The following is a 13,304-nucleotide window of genomic DNA, read 5'->3' on the forward strand; positions in this document are numbered from 1 at the left end:
GAAAATTAGTTTTGTGTTTTGATGAAGCAACATTGTTTTTCTTTTTTGTTTGCTTCTTTTTGTTTTTAATTAAAGAAGTGATTTTGTACTGTTTACTCGCTGAAACAACAGTGAATGAATGAAGATTTTGTTTACATTTTTGAAAACCGTTTTTAAAACTTTAAGAAAATAGAATATTAGATTCATACACTTACCAAGTAGCTGTACCGGTTACGTCTTCTCGCCAGACTCATTATACACAATCCAGTCAAGATTAACTGAAAATAAAATTTAAACATTTTAAATTTTTAGCATATATTTTTCAAGAGTGTTTTTTTAAAAAATTGAAATCTTTTTTAGGAAAATTACATTGTTTCTTAAAACTAGTGCTAGTATAGAATATACATATATTATTTAGCGTTTTTGGGCTATTAAAACTCATTTTTGGCTTTTTCGCAATAAATGTTGGCTCTGAGCTTTTGCGATGTCTCGATGGTTTTTTGGCAATGACTTAACGTAGCCTTGAAGACCTAGAGACCTTAAATCGCACGATTAAGGCAGCCAATCGACTGGCCCATTTCTTGAGATAAGACACACATCAAAGTTAGTCCTCAATAAACCGACTTTAACGTATGAGGTGCGGCTTGTGACATCATCCTTTTGAAACCACATGTCGTCAAAGTCGATACCAGTGTTTTAATGGAAAATCTATCAAGAGTATAGCAGGATTTTACACGAATAACAAAAACACTATCCGCAGTATGAATACTACCGATAAAAGTTAAAGTAGAATCTTACTAGGGATGGGTTTTTGACATTTATACGAGTCTCGAATGGATGTTATGTGATTTCGTTCTCAAATGTTGGTACGATTGATATTGCATTCGTATCTCGATGGCAGTTTTCGTTGAGTAGTTGTGCATTCGGAATCATGTGTTTTCCATTGGGGAAAAAAATCAATCTGTTACTGTTGATATTATTTAGATTTGTTAGTGAAAATGGACTAACTGGGCTTATTTTGCAAGAAAAGGTAATTAAGTTAAGTTTTGCTATGTTTTTACTAAAGGTTTATCTCAATTTAGATTAAATAAATCCTTTTGATGTTTCCACCGCAAAAGAAGATTTAAAAATGATTAAGTTTGACAGCACTTTCTAAAATGCAAATGGTGTTTCGATGTTTCTTATGAAGTGCAAGTGAGATAGTTTGACGAGCTTCATGCTCGCTTCAATAACACATTTCAATGTAGTAGTCTACGAACAAACCCCCTTCTTGAAGTTTTTATTTTATGTCAAAGCTGCAATTGTTAAATGAACTATTTTTATAGAATCTCAATTTCCAGATGTTTTCTTCTTGAAAATTGTCCATTTTTTTAGTTTTAGTTAGTTTTTTTTGCCGAAGTTAATTTTAACTTTTGATTTTCACAAAACTTGATTTTATTTGTGTGTGTTTTTTTTTTAAATTAATATTCTGAAAAATTTTTTTTCAGTTGTACCAATTTTTAAATACAAAAATCTTGGGAATTTTCTACTATACTATTTATAGAATGCCAAAAAAACACGGATAATATCTTCTATAAATAATGACGCGATAACGCTAAAGATTTATAGTGACGTGACGTTAAAAAATATGTCTCAATAATGACGTTGACATAACAAACACAACAAATTATTATTTGTTTGTAGAAGAAGTTGTGATTCATGAAGGAAATGTGGATTTTCACACCACCAATAACGCATATTTTGCTTTTGGGCCATTGAGATAGGGCGGTAATTACGAATTGGTTTTAACGCTCTTAAGGTTGCGGTCAACGACTCTGAATTTTGGTAAATCATTTTTAAACTTTCCAGACATTTCTCGTACGTATACTTTAGTATCATGAAAATAGCTGTGTTCCAAACATTTCTCGCACTAAAAGTTGGTCAAATGTCAAATTTGAGGAGTGGGGATGAAATGATATCAGAGAGAAAGCAAACTGTCAAAATGTCTGGAATGGTTTTCGCACAAATTTGCAAGAGTTTGGGCTACTTTTTTAACGTCAAAAAATATACTTGAGCAGAGTTACCGAAAATCATTGATACATTTTAGTCAACTAAATCATGAATAAGAATCCAATAAAATAAATATCAACAAAAGTAAATAAAAATAAAATAATTCTTTAAATTATGAATCTTAAATGAGTTCAAAAAATCACTACAATTTTTAATAAATATTTAAAATTATATACATTTTTTGTACTACAAATTTCTTCTTTAGTAACAGTTTTATAAAAAGAGATACATTTTATGAAAATTATTGGAATAATTAAAGGAAATAGAAAATATTAAAAATATTCGCATTTACCACAATTAAAATGAAAATAAAAGAATTACTTGGGCAACCTTTGTCAGTAGAACACACACGTTTGTTTTCTTCTGTCATTACTTGTCATAAACGTCAAATCGACTTTGACAGCCAGCCCAGAAATCTATAGAAGAAATTTCTCGGACTAAATCTGGCAAAAAAATTAAACTTTTAACTCTCTCACCCGTGCTCTCTTGTGTAAGAATTAGCACAACTATTGAAGTGTGTAACTTTGTGTAACCTGTTTGAAACTAGGTCCGAAACACAAGTTAAGTATGTTGAGTTTATTGAATAAACTAATAATGACAGCTCGATTACTGAAATGGTGCGTTCGCATGTTGTATTTTTTTTCTTCTGTAATTACTCGCCGTGAACGTCAAATCGAATTTGACAGCCAGCCCAGAAGTCACCAGAAACAATTCCACGGACTAAATCTGGCAAAAAGGGTAAATGTTTAACATTCTCGCTCGCGCTCTCTTTTGTAAGAATAAGCACAACTTTTGAACTGTTGAACAACTTTGGACTAAAAATGAATAAAACTTTCAGTCGGAAAGTGTTTGAAACTAGGTCTGAAACACAGCTATTGTTGAGTTTATTAAATAAATTGATAATGACAGCTCGATTAGTGAAATGGTGCGTTCACAAATTGAATTCCAAATTGTAAAGTCACTTTTGGAACTTTTTTGTTAATTTCGCATAGAAAGTTATTGTATTGGGTCCGATTTGTCAAATTGAAAATTTTGACATTTCTCGACGTTTCAAGGTCCCTAGAGTCGAAATAAAAGATTTTTAGAAAGATGTCTGTGAGTGCGTGTGTACGTACGTTTGTACGTCCCTACGTTCGCGACGTTTTTTTCGTCGTCCATTACTCAAGAACCAGATATCAGAGATATCGACTTCAAATAAATTTTGTTATACAGATAATAAGGCAGAAAGATGCAGAAAGGGCTCTCCAGAAAATTGCGTGGGTGGTTTTTTCACCATAGCAGTTTGAAAAAAGGTGAAAATTTTGGGTAAACCTAAATATCTTACGAACTAAAAACGCTAGAGACTTGAATTAAATTTTATATAATATATTGTAACGGGATACCAAACAGGTATATTTTTTGGAAAAATATCAATATAATGTTTTTTTTATAAATCAATAAAACTGATAAAAAAATTGTCACCTCCAAAATTTTACGACTGAAATATGATTTCATCTCTAAAACAATTGTGTGCAACGAAGAATAATGTTTTTGACATCTGATAAAATTTTGAGAAAAATTGAATTGACAGTTTTTATTACAAAAAATAAAAATCTAAAAAAATGTATAAAAGTTGGTAAAAATTGATTTTCGACTCAAATATTTCTTCAAAAATTTGAAAAATTGGCTTCAAACTAATTTTATCTTATAAGAAATATTGTTTTCAATATTTGGTAACATTTTTAAAAAATTCGAATTGAAAGTTATCAGTGTGGGTCGCATCCCACCCTCTTTTTTGATTTTTGTTTTCTACCATCAGTTTTTTCATTGTTCATACTCAAAACATGGATGTTCTCTTTCACCATAACAAAAATCAACGAATACAAATTTGAATTTACAAAATTTAAGATCAATATTTAATTTAACCAATCGAAAATACTTTTAGAGACTTAATATGTTTTTCGATCTGATTCAAATTAGATTCAGGGAGTTTATGTGTGTACATCACAGAAATTTGTAAGTGATAACTTCTACAGGAGTACGTGAAGGCCTATGCCCCGCTGGTGAAGTAGTTTTGAGTATCTGAGGAAATATATAGTAAATTGACAGCTGTGACATGACTTGAATCTACCTAATTTATTCTGGTGCCTATTATGTATCTCTCGCCTTAAGCCGGTGTTCGTTCATTTTAATATAAAAACGATTTACGAGCTCTTTAATAGTTACGTGATAAAAATAGATACTAGTCACTTTTCATGAGAATGATACTTTTAAACACAGCTGATGTCAATATCGAAACTATTCTCATATTTTAAGCAAGTTCATAACGTCTTGATGGAAATGCATACAATCAAAAAATTTTGATGCATTTTTTTGTCGATGTTATTTTAACTTGGGGACCAGTTTTGACTGAATTTTATCTTAATTAAAAAAAAATATATAAAAATTCTGTAACAGAATATAAAACTGAACTTTTAAAATGTGTGTTTGGATTTTAAAAGAAAAAATTGATTTTTTTAGTGACCTATGGAAAACGATTGAAAATTGTTTTTTTTTGACATTTTATTGAATGTTGGTGTTCTTTTGTTTCTATGAAACTAAAAGTAAAACAATGTGGCGTAGCTGTCAAATTGGCATTTGAACGTTTATTTTTCTTTTGTATCTACAAAAATACAATAGTCAAACTGACAGATAAGAACTTTATTGGATTTGTTAGAAAAAGAAGTTTGTTTTCGAAAAAATAAGATTTAAAATTTTAAATCAAATTAAAAAAATTAAAATGAAAAACAAATCGATTTATTTGACCAATAGAAAATACTATTGTAAATGCAGTGTGAACAATTATATTTTGAAATTTTACTAACAGGAACATATGGGGCCCATGTCTGTAAGTGTGAATAAAATTCTGTGCAAAACTCTCAATTTCAAACTATAGTCGTGGTTTTTGATTTCAGAATAAGACTTAAGAAACACTTCAAGGCAGGATTGAATTTTATACACAATCTGTTACTGAATTTCCATATAAAAATCCTCAAAAATTCAATCTAATACGTGATATAAGTAGGTCATATGATATTTCCACTTAAATAAATTGTGAAAGCTCAACGTGATGATTGATAAATCAACTTTAAGAAGACAGCATTTTTCTATTGCTATTCATCTTTAGATTTTGACTTATTTAGTCATTAAAGTTTTGCTATCATTTGTTTGAGATTCATAACCACTAACTACCCCGAATAATCTCTTTAAATTCTTTATTAAAAAACAATAATAACCCTACTTTAAATTCCTTTACCAACATAAATATGTGTCTACTCACATTAAAAATTCAATTCCATATGCAAAATAATGGCCATTGAGTGATTCTGATCGTAAAATCCAACTATTGGAAATGTGCTTAAAGGCTCTATTTTCTCTTCGAAGCAGAATTTACAATCTCAGCACATACTATTCGTAATATAACTCCTTCAAGCATTAGCAGTATAGTCGTACCATAATATCCCATCGGAGATGGGCGTTAAAGGCAAGGTTGAAATAAGTAAAATATAGGGACGACATGACAGGGCGTTTGAAAACGTCTGTTTTCCTTAAGCATTTCACAATTTCTCTAGGGCAAAACGCATTTTCATTTCATGTATCATACAAATTCAGATATCACTGCCACAAGGTATAGAGAAGAAGGTCGATAATGGTAAAATGGTAAAATGGGGAGCAGGAGTACAAAATTCTGATAAATGTATATACATTACAGTTCTTTTGATTATGACAGAGTTAAATGGAGAATTATTTAAATGTTGGTTTTAAACGTTTTTTTTTGTTAGAGGAATACAACTGTGAAGTCAAAATAAAGCTTATATAGTTTTGTTTTTAAATTGGCATGCAATTTAGAGTGGATGACAATAATATCCCGGTTGAGCCCCCAAAATGTTTGGGATTCGATTCTACAATTGAAAATAGTTTATTTGGTTTACAAACTTATTCTGTTTAATTTTTCAACTTCTTACAGTTCATATTGCTCAATACTATATAAATGCAATAATTTTTTTTTAAATTGTCATACAATTTACTGTTGATTGCATTAACATCCCGGTTGAGCCCCCAAAATGTTTGGGATTCGATTGTACAATTTGTTTTAATTTCAACTTGTTACAGTTTATATAGTCTTTCTCTTACAATGATTTCATATGGCTCAACATTATATAAATGCAAAATAATAATAAAAGTGACCTATTTCATATTAAATTATAAAGGGTGTTATTTTAGCTATTATCTTTAAGGCAACACTGGTTTAAACAGCTGTTTTGTTTCACTGTAAAACATTTTCATTGTGTTATATAATTTAACTGTGAATCACCTTTCGAACGAACAACGATTGAAAATTATTGAATTTCATTATCAAAATGCGTGCTTTGTTAAAAAAGTTTATTGCGCGCTTCTTCCATTTTATGGTAAGTTTAATCGAAGCTCATTTTTGGCTCAATGGGTACGTAAATAAGCAGAATTGCCGATTTTGAAGTGAATATCAACCAGAAGCATTGCAAGAGCTAGCTACCAATGCATTCAGAAACAGTCAGAGTTTGGTGCGGTTTATGGGCTGGTGGCATCATTGGACCGTACTTTTTCAAAGATGATGCGAATCGCAACGTAACTGTGAATGGCGAGCGCTGCTGTGAGATTATATTCAACTTTTTTTGACCCAAAATGCAAGAGTTTGACTTGTATGGCATGTGGTTTCAACAATACGGTACCATATGCCACACAGCACGCGCAATAATGGACTTATTGAGAGGCGAGTTCGGTGAACATTTTATTTCACGTTCGGAACCGTTCAATTGGCCGCCTAGATCGTGCCCCTTTAACGCCTTAAAACTATTTTTTGTGGGGCTATGTTATATCTCGTGTCTATACAGACAAGCCCGCATTAATTGACGCATTGAAAGACCACATTGAAGCATTTATTCGTGACAAACCGGTCGAAATGTTGGAAAGAGTATGCCAAAATTGGGCTTAGCCGATGGACCATTTGATGCACAGTCAAGGTCAACATTTGCTGAAATAATCTTCAAACAAATTCAAAACTTTAGGTTTTCTACCTCGAAAAAAACACCCATTATTTGTGGATCTAATCAAATGTCCCGTATAGTATATAACAGTACGTCAGTAGACACCTCAAGATTGGTTGCAAGAAACAAAAAAAGTCTTACACATAAGCTGTAAGCTGTGGGACGTGTCACGAGGCAACGAACTGTACTGCTTCTTCTTCTGCTTCTACACTTCTTTTCTATATATACCCGCCACCTCTGTTGCTTCCTTCTTTGGGGGCAAATAAATTATTTTTTTCTTCTACTTTTTGTTTTGTTTTTTTTTTTTGCAAGGATTCTTTTGCACACAAAAAGACGGAGTCTAAGAATGGTGGCCAAATGCTGCCACCCATCATCTATTTTAATTCGACATGTGCCAGCACAAAAAAGTCTTCCGTTTCAGGACGACGAACGTTGACGATGACGATGACGACGAGATGGGATATAAATACATATATCATCGTCATTATTTCAACAACCAATGTACCTCCCTTACCCCTCCCACACGCCCTCTCATATCTTTACTCATTTTCTAAAAGTATAATAATGTTTACACAGCACCCTGTGCAATGCACAAACATGATACCCCAACATTTACAAAAAGGACTAACAACCCCTGTGAATTCTTCTCATCCCCATTAATATCCTCACCCCCCCCCCCTTTCCATCCAGCTATGCTGTGCATCATTGTCGGCTCGGTTCAATGATATTTGAGAGGAGATTTTTTAATGGCCACTTAAACACAAATGTGTACCGTATTTGTTTAGCATTAGGGCTTGAGAGAGAGAGTAAAATTGTCCCTCAGTATCCATCCTTAAAACCGTATATTATTCGGTAGGAGCAAAAACACAACAACCGGATGGATAGAAGGATTAATTGCACTCTAACAAACGACGACGAGCACGAAAGGACGAAAGTGTGAGTTTATTATCCTTTTTGTTGTTTTTATGCCCAACATACATCAAATGCATCCAAGTTTTGTTTTTGTGATATTTTGCAATTTAATAAATTAATTTGCAAAGCCTTTGGCCATATAATTTGCAGATTCGGATTAAACATACCTACCTATAGATTTATTTAGGGTATCACCATCACGTTTAATTGGGTCATTTGTGGATTGGATTGGGTTTGGATTGGATGCACTCTTTGGAAAAGTTGATTCATAATTCATAAATCAAATTTATACCTTAAGGGTACTTTAAAACTCCTATATACATATATTGTTAGGTATGCACAAACATAGGATCGAGTGACGAAGCAGTTTCGAATAATGGTTAGGTTAGTCACGAAACTCAAATACAATAATTTATGTTTTTTTTGTTTATTGCTTAAGGATGATTCCGCAAGCTATTATGCTCCTGTTCAATTCGTTAAGTTGAATTTGAATCGATTTTTGGGTGCTTATTTTTCCAGAATTCTTTAAATTTACATTTTTTGGATATGAAGGAATCTTAAGGAACTTAGTGTCTTATTTCATTTCTGTCAGGATAGTAGCTCAGTACTTTTTTAGTTTAGGCCTAGTGTCAAAATTCTGAAAATTTAGAATTAGATTATTTTTGTTTTCAAACGTTTGACTCGATTTACATTTTATTAAAATCTATTAACACAATTTTAAAAGAGGTATTTTGCAGTAAGCAAACTAAGAGGAAACTAAAGGAGCTCCCAACAAGAGGTTTCATTTTGATTAGTCTGCTATTTGACAGTGTATCTGAAGTTTATCAAAAGTGACGTTTAAATTCCTTTTGCTGACGAAAATGCAATGTGAATAAATTTCACAGCCACAAATAAGTGTTGGTAAGTCCAGCGTTCTCGCTAATAACATCCACACTCTTATAGCCGCAAAGGATTGTTTTACCCACATGGTTTGAAGGTGTCCAACCCACAGCTGTATTCATTTGGGTTGTCGTAAGAGGAAAGCAAGTAAGGTCAACAGCTTTCTTTGAAATCACAAGGCTTACAGAATTCATAGGATTTAATACCAGACCATTTTTCTGTGACTAACATCCGATTTTTTCAAGATTTTCGTTAAGACAGTTTACAACGTGTTCTACAAGTCGTAACGGACAACTCAAATATATTTGCACATCGTCAGCATACACATGTGTATTGAATTAGTTTTCACAACGTATGGTAATTCATTTACAAAAGGTGAGAAAAGCAAAGGACCTAGAATCGAAACCTGTGGAATACCGCCACGACACTAGTGAAACTTGTTGGAAATATTTAAACTGTTTGAACAAGTTATTGCTGTAAAGAATTAAAAACTTTCCACTTTATCTTGAATGGTATTAGGTCTTTTCCACCAAAAGCATAACGCCCAAGCCCTAAAATATAATACAGCCAAGAAATAGTCACAAATCAAAAACCTTAAACAAAATAACCAAAATCTCAAAGCTCAAATTTTGACTTAAAGCAACAAAAAAAACAAACGTAGTAAAAAAATTACATTTAGAAAACGTCACAAAATCCAAATAAAATGTCATACCACCCACACCGGCTTTCAATGTCGTAACGCTCTATTTTAGAAATGTCATAAATTAAAAAGATGGTAGGTGGTTAGGCTTTGAGAGGTACGTTAAAGTTTGGTAATCCAAAAACATAACGAACGATTGAGTTGAAAGCTACATTAAGTTTTTGCTTGCTCGTGAAACTGCAGTTACAATAGATTTCATAACAATAAACCAGGATAGGAATTACCAAGGTTTTAGTGAGAAGCAAACGTGTTTTTATTGGAGTTTAAGATTGTGTAAGCCATAAGTCACACCAAGATTCTTTGCTGTAACCACATATTCGATTGGAGCATTGCTCAAACCAATCGGTGGAAAACAATAAATGTCAAAAGATTGTCTATTAATTACAACACATTTAGATTGTTTAGGGTTCAACATAAGTCCGTTTCACAAAGACCAATTTGCCACTCTCTTCAGGTCTTCATCGACGCAGAAAGCTCCATGTTCGATGAGGCCAAATGGACAGCTGAAGTAAAGCTGAACGTCATCAGCATACAAGTGAGAGCTGCAATTAACTAATGTAGATGGAAATTCATTTACATAAGGAGAAAACAAGAGAGGACCCAGTATGGAACCTTGTGGTACACCAGTGGCATTCGGCAACAAATTTGACTGGGTGTCACCAACTTTAAAAAATTAATTTAGTTGCACTAGATGAAAAATAAAAATTTTTCGTAAGCTTTCTAAGTACATAAATTGACATGATTAACAGAAGCCTTGGACAAAATCAAAACTAGAAACGTAACCTCGTCTTTATCTAATGCTTTTCTTATGTCACCAGTTACCTTCAAAAGTGCGGTAACACAGCTGTGTTTCTTCCGAAAACCAGATTGATAAGGGCTGAGTAGTAAGTTTGTAGATAGAAAGACGTTCTTTTGCTTTTGAAGGATCCTTCAAAAAACTAAATTACAAAAATTGCAATACCGAAAGAGGTCTAAATTCATCTCTTTTAGCGTTCTTGGAAAGTAGAGTGATTTTAGCAACTTTCTATGACTCAGGGTATCGCAATATTATACACAAAAAGGTAGGATGCATATCATAGAGCCCAACAGCTTTTGACTTAATAGAAGGAACACTTTCGACTACATCAGCACTATCTGGTGAAGAAAATTCAAAACCAGGCTTATTGATATAAAGCACTTAACTATGTGCGCCTGTCTAACTGAGGATATTGCAGTGCAAACGAAAATCCAGGTTTGTGGACTGTTTGTCGATTTTGAAATTAGGCATTGAACAAATGAAATTACACTGCATTTTGGCGTAAGGTCTTTTCACCCAAAACCATAACACACAAATTCTGAAATGCACTATAGCCCGAAATTGGTCACAAAGCCCACAACTAAAAACAAATTGCCAAAAAAACCAAAGCAGGTGTCAGAACACTCAAATAGAATTTATATAAAAGAACGCCCAAATTGTTAATTGTCAGTTTGGCCATAACAATTTTTGATTTTGAATAGGGCTTAGTCATATTTATTTTCGGTTTTATGAATATTATAATTTCCATCGTTCTAAATCATAAAATGACATAGAGCCCAAAAGAGAAACGAAGTAAAAAAATATCACTAAAAAAACGTCACAAAGCTCAATTAAAATGTCATACTACCCAAACCGACTTTCAACGTCGTAACGCACAAAAGATTTTGGCTTTATTTTGGTTAGAATTTTATTTTGGTTACGTTTGAGTGTGGCCGAAAAAATTTTAAACTCAAATTGACGTAGTACCCAAAATAAACACAAATTTTTCGGAACGCTTGAATATTGAAACAAAAGACAATTAGTTATTTAGGCGTAATGATTTTTTTTAAATTGATTTGTGCAATATGAAAAAGTGTTTTTGTCTTTAGATTAATTTTTGGGTGATATGAACGCTTCTTTTCATTTCGAATTTCATAAAATCGTAGAAAGTTTTAGGATCCAAATGTTCGGAAATATTACTCAATTCGTGCAACAGCAAAATGTTAATAAAATTGTTTTGAAATTTTTAATTTGGATCATATGGTTTTGGGCGAAAAGACCTAACGCCATTTTAAATAAAAACTTTCGTTTTAAGGCTTTTAAAATTCAGTCAATATTTATACGATCTCAAATCAGTTGATCATCACCAGGACATCTTCACTGATTGGGTCCTTGAAATGCATCAAAATGATCTGTGATTTTCATCGAAAACTCATCTTTACTGATGAGGGCATTTATATATGGCCGAAATTGGAAGATTGGTGTGGATAAAATTTATTTCCAACAAGATGGCGTTAAATTTAAGACAAATAATGAAATAATCGTAATTTTGCAGAAAATTATTTATTCATTTATTTCATGGTGCAGAACCATGACCGTAACAGCTACTTTGTTTATGCCATTACTTATCCTGTAAAATAAAATCAATGTCCATTCAATTTAAAAAAAAATACTCGTTTTATCAAAATGAAACCCCTTAATGTAGTTTTCCGAAATTTATTTGAATTAGCCATGACTACTTTTTAGATTATTTCTACATACACTTTTTAAAAAAAAGTAATATTGTACCACAGTTGTTGGTGTGAACAAAATTAGAAAAAAGAGCCTGAGATTTGACCCACACTGATAACTTCCCATTCCGTCTGTAGATTTGCCTTGCTTAAAAGGTTTGTAGGTTTTCGTGTTGGGTTAAAAAAAGTTGTCAGTTGAATTATTCTTACAAATTTTTAAATTACCAACAATAGTTGGTAGTTTTATTAAATACATTTTTGGTCAAAAAGAGATTTTTACCAATTTTAGTACAATTTCCTAAATTGGATGAATGAAATTAATGTGAGACATTTCAAGAACCGAACATCAATTTTTACCAAATTTACGTACTATTTCTTGTGGATTTTATTTTTTTATGAAAAACGAACTGTTGGTTCCTTATACAAAAATTATTGAGTATCGGAAACAATGTGAGATAAAATAAGTTTGAAGCCAATATTTTTAATTTTTGAAAAGCTCAAAGTCGAAACTAAATTTTCAGTAAGTTTCAGTATCAATTAAATTTTTCTCAAAATTGTTCTGATATAATTTTTTAAAAAGTAGTTTAAAGCCAATAATCATAGTTTTGAAAACATATTTGAGAGGAAAAGCAATTTTTAACAAATTTTATTAATTTTTTAAATTTTTTTTTGAAAAAAAAACTGTCCATTCGATTTTCCTCAAAATTTTAACGAATGTTGAAAGCAATATTTCTAATAAAATAAAATTAATTTGAAGGCTGTATCTCAAATTTTTGACATAAGTTTTGAGTCGAAAATCAATTTTTACCAAATGTTATTTTACGTTGGACAAAATTCTTTTGCAGATAAAATCATTTTTTATTCGTAAAATTTTCGAGGAGACACATTTTTTTTGCAGTTTTTTGATTAAAAAAAACGTTAATTGATTTGTTTTCCAAAATAATACTAGCATGGTTATCAGGTGAATTCAAGTCTCTAGCGTTATTGGTTCGTGAGATATTTAGGGTTAACCTAAATGTTTTTTAAAAGAAATAATTGCATATATATTACATTTTAATAAGAGAGGGTTTCCAATAATAATGGAAAAAGATTTCAGCTAAATGAGCAACGGTGCATGCATCATTATCGTTTTTATGAATTGTTCTATGACTGATTGACACATCCTCGGCTGGATAACTCACTATTTATTCCATATTTAAGGTCTTGAACCGATTGTGGAGTATTGCGATATACCTTCT

At 31.8% G+C, this 13,304-nt stretch overlaps 1 protein-coding gene across 3 annotated transcripts in view; it reads right to left on the reverse strand.

The window, feature by feature from the left end:
* The window catches only part of LOC129945735 (uncharacterized), a 101,814-nt gene that overhangs the window by 4,369 nt on the left and 84,141 nt on the right, over nt 1-13,304 (reverse strand). For all 3 annotated transcript variants that reach the window (XM_056055614.1, XM_056055615.1, XM_056055616.1), the window contains one exon: nt 195-257. In XM_056055614.1, coding sequence (XP_055911589.1) covers nt 195-257 — 63 coding nt within the window. The remainder of the gene's footprint in view (nt 1-194; nt 258-13,304) is intronic.

This window comes from Eupeodes corollae, chromosome 2 (genome assembly GCF_945859685.1).
Source record: "Eupeodes corollae chromosome 2, idEupCoro1.1, whole genome shotgun sequence".
NCBI lineage: Eukaryota > Metazoa > Arthropoda > Insecta > Diptera > Syrphidae > Eupeodes > Eupeodes corollae.